General features: G+C 34.1%; 1 protein-coding gene across 1 annotated transcript in view; it reads left to right on the top strand.

Moving 5' to 3' along the window:
* LOC125037631 (sperm mitochondrial-associated cysteine-rich protein-like) overlaps nt 1–1,103 on the top strand; it is a 1,583-nt gene extending 480 nt beyond the window's left edge. Inside the window, exons 3-4 of the mRNA XM_047630835.1 lie at nt 191–258; nt 805–1,103. Coding sequence (XP_047486791.1) covers nt 191–258; nt 805–891 — 155 coding nt within the window. The 3' untranslated portion in view covers nt 892–1,103. The remainder of the gene's footprint in view (nt 1–190; nt 259–804) is intronic.
* The last annotated feature ends 3,821 nt before the right edge of the window (nt 1,104–4,924 follow it).

Below are 4,924 nucleotides of genomic sequence, written 5' to 3'. Positions count from 1 at the left end.
AGTGAGAGATAAACATATAGATAAGTAGATCTCATATAGATAAATGATTATGAAGTATGTGAACTTGAATACACTAGTAGAGGCACATCGTATTGAGCTGCAAATAATATTCATCGATAAAACCTTTTTTTCTTCTTTTTTCCTCCTCACTCTCGCTAATTAATTTCCAACCAAATCAATTCTCCAACAGATCCCCCACCTCCCCCTCGCTGCCCCTACCCCCCTCCGTGCATTGACTTCTTCGACGAAAAGATCCCCGTAAGTATTTCCGGCTCCTCTTCGCTCCTCTATTTTCAGGGTGTCAGAACCATAATTCAAGAAGACTCATTAGCCTGCGAATGTATTGTCATGATGAAAAGTAATGCAAGAGAGATTGAACATTCATAAACATCATTTCGCAATGGTAGGTAGAATAATCTTTAGATACAGGCACGTAATATAATAGCAGCTGAAGATGGGTCTGAGTTGGGATTAGATGAACTGAGGGCCATGATTTATTTACTGTTTCTATAATATGAATATTTGGTTTGGTATGTTTTTTTCGATTGAGCAAATTAATGATAGTTAGTGATTCCTTTCCTTCAGTTAAAAAACATCTACTGTGAAGAAAGCGTTTTCCTAAAAGGCTCTGAATAAGATTGGATAATTTCCAACTCATTACGATAAATTCGTCAATTTGGAGGAAGCAAGTTTCTCGACTTCAAAAGCACATCTTTCCTTTTATGAAAATCCTCTTCCTCTCCTTCCATGTTTCTGTACGGAGTAAAGCGAGACATCTCTCACGCACCCTCCCTCCTTTTGCAGTTCTGCTACAGCGACCACCAGTGTCCACCGGGCCAGAAATGCTGCACAGACGCCTGTTCCCAAAGGAAAGTTTGTTTGCCCGTCTGAGCCATGCCCCAGCGAGTGCATGGCCGCATGACACAAGCTCTGGACCGACTGTTGAGGAACTGCGTGCTTGGCCATTTTATCTCTTTCTTGCTTTTGCTTTTCATGCGTTTCTTTATTATAATCCATGTGGACACCAAGATCTCTCTTCTGTTGGTTTGACATCTTTTCTCTGAAATTCACAAGAGTGCCCTTTGACCAGTAAATTTGGAATGGAATTTTGTTTGTATTTCTGTTTCCCTTGGAATGGCTTACGTGCATCAAACATTGTTATACATACACGTACTTATGGAACATTTTCGAGTGACATATACACTAAGCCAGTTTCTGATCGGGTACGTAATCTAATACATGTTTACATGTTTATATATATATATATATATATATATATATATATATGTACTTGCATACGTATGTATATATACAAATATATATATTTACACTTATGTACCAGCATATATAGATATATATATATATATACATATAAAAATATATATATATTCATATATGTACATATATGTATGTATATATACATATATAGATAAATATGTATAAATATATATATATATATATATATATATATATATATATGTATATGTACATATATGCACATGCCTATTTATTCATTTACATACATGCATGCATATAAATATATGTATGCATGTATCTAAATATATATAAATATATATATTTGTATATAAGTATATATATACACACAGTGTATATATGTGTATACACACATATATGTTTGTGTGTATATGTATAGTTGTATGGAAATGAATATGTATACATTAACACATTTAAATGTATATGTATATATACATTAAAAGATATATATATATATATATATATATATATATATGCATAAATATATATATATATTTATATATATTTGTATATATACATATATATTTATACATAAATATACATATGTATATATTACATAAGTATATGTACATATATATACACAAACATGTGTGTATATGTATGTATGTATATATATGTATATATACATATAGGTATATATAAACATATGTAAGTGTTCAGATAGATAGATGTGTATATATACACAATATAAAAATATGCATATATATATGCATATATCTAAGTATGCATATACACATATTTATATATACATATACACATATTCATGTATGTATAGTTATATATAAATATGTCATTTCACAAAAATCAACTTGCAGCATTCCGCATATGCAATAGATCAATTTTGCAGTTTTCCATCAAGCGAGGTCCCCGACAAGGTTGTGTCACCTGACCTCTTCAATGTGTACTCCCAAGTTATTCTGCGGAAAAATGAAGATCGTCAGGAGAGAATCGTTATCAATGGTTGTAAGAACAATCTTCGTTATGCAGATGATACAGTTCTCATTGGCACATCTGTAAATGACCAAAAGCTCTCTAATATTGGTGTGGAAGCCAGTGAACGCCTTGGGCTCCATATCAGTGGCAAGAAAACATGGTAGTTTCAAAGTCGACGAACCCACTAACTTGTGAAAATATACAAGGAGAAATGGAAATCTAACAGGAGTCCTCCTTCAATTATTTAGGAGCTCTTGTCACCTCAGCTGCTCGTTACAAGGAAATCAGACGCAGAATCGGACTATCAAAAGATGCATTCTCCAACCTCCGGAACATCCTGGCAGAACGCTAGTGCTTAATACAAATGGAAATCAGATTCATTAATATCGTCGTATGGTTGACTCTCCTCTCAGGTCGCGATTCCTGGACAATGGCGGCTGAATACCAGCGCAATATGGTGGCTGCAGAGATGTGGTTCTACCGCAGGATGTTGCGCCCCCTTGCACTAACCGAGTGTCCAATGAAGAGATCCTCAGAAAAATCGGACAGGGACGCAAATTTCTAAAATTGAACCGAGCGTGACAACTCAGATTCCTCGGACATGCAGTCCATAAAGACATTAGAAAACCTAAGCTTAAGTGGTAAACAGACTGAAAACAAGCTCGAGGTGCACCGAGAAAAACATTCCCTGACAATTTTAATATACAAACACTTCGATGCCTCTGGAACAGAGCCCGACTACATGAAACATGGCGCCAAGTAGTTCGTTAAATACCGCTTCGGTGATGGCTCAGAAAGTAAGAAGTTATATATATACATATATTCATATAAATCTGGGTGTATATGCATATATATGTGTGTGTGTATGTATGTGAATATATTTATATATATATATATATTTATATATACATACATACATATGTAAATATATATATAAGTATATATATACCTATATATTATATATATGAATATACATATATAAATACACACATTATATATGTGTGTACATTTGTATATATAGATATACGTATATATGTATAATACATCTAGATAAATATACATGTATTTATATATATAAATTTAAATGTGTATATATATACATATACATTTAAATGTGTATATAAGCACACATACATATATATATATATATATATAAATATATATGAATATGTATATATATTCAAATATACACATATATGTATACATATATACCTATATAGAGAGATAGATAGGTACACACACACACACACACACACACACACACACACACACACACACATATATATATATATATATATATATATATATACATTCACACACATACACACACACACACCATGACTGTTATCATCGTTCTCTTGGCATTAAAGATAGATGGATAGATAGATAAGTAGACAGGTAAATGTGTATGCATATGTATTTTCTGAAAGTATACATGCATGAAGACGTTTTACTATCAAAATATTTGTGGTTACCAACGGCATTGACGGTTCACCTTCGCGTTGTTGCCAATGTCAAAGCAGCAACAGGACGCTCTTTGGGGGCATATAAAGAGCCAGTTCCCTTCCTGCAATAACAGTTGAGCCTGTAGCCTTTTAGTAGACACATAACATTCCGATTCTACGCGATGGTTGGTTGCTCTCGAAGATGACATTATCTTTATCCATTACTTATTTTCGATTTTGTCGGTCTATTTATCTTTTTAGTGAATTCTCTAAGGCTTCATTAAGGAATCGTGTACCTGAATAACTTCGATCTTTTTCATTTACCTTTGAAGTACGGACATAACGTGTATAAGAAATTTTTACATGAATTTGCATTACAGTTGCGCCTTCGCTTTGTTGCCCTTCTCGCTGCCTGCTTCGTGGTAGTCATGGCGAGCCAGAATTGCACCCGTTACTGCCAGACTCCTGGGCAGACTGACCTGTGCTGTGGTGAGTGACCTGTGACCTGTGACCCTTGTGTTGCATAGGTGGGGAAGTTACATTTATATAATCAGGGCAGGTATATTAGATTTACTTTAAGGAGATAGACGATAGGTTCGATTATTTTGTAGTGAGAGATAAATAGGCACATAGATATATAGATAAGTAGGTTTGAAATAGATAAGTGATTATGAAGTAGATGGACATAAATACATTTTTAAAAAACTTTTTTTTCCATTTTTTATTCTTTTTGAATCCAACCAAATCAATTCTCCAACAGATCCCCCACCTCCCCCTAGCTGCCCCTACCCCCCTCCGTGTATCGACTTCGACGGCAAGATCCCTGTAAGTATTTCCGGCTCCTCTTCGCTCCTCTATTTCATAATTCAAGAAGACTCATTAGCCTGCGAATGTATTGTCATACATGAAAAGTAATGCATGACAGATTCAACATTCATAAACCATCATTTCTTAACGATAGGTAGAATAATCTCTACATACAGACACGTAATATAATAGCGGCCCAAGGTGGGAGTCTGAGTTTGGATTAGATGAACTGAGGGATTCATGACATTTATTTATTGTTTCTATATATATATATTTGGCTTGGTATTTTTTTTCGATTGAGCAAATTCATGGTAGTTAGTGATTCCTTGCATTCAGTTAAAACATCTACTGTAAAGAAAACAGTTTTCTGAATAATTTCCAACGCATTACGAGAAATACGTCATTCTGATGAAGCAAGGTTTCTCGACGTCAAACGCGCATCTTTCCTGAAATTCCTCTCCTTA

This window comes from Penaeus chinensis, chromosome 23, assembly GCF_019202785.1.
Source record: "Penaeus chinensis breed Huanghai No. 1 chromosome 23, ASM1920278v2, whole genome shotgun sequence".
Classification (NCBI taxonomy): Eukaryota; Metazoa; Arthropoda; class Malacostraca; order Decapoda; family Penaeidae; genus Penaeus; species Penaeus chinensis.
The sequence above is the reverse complement of the archived record's forward strand: the minus strand, read 5'-3'. Positions and strand labels throughout refer to the sequence as shown.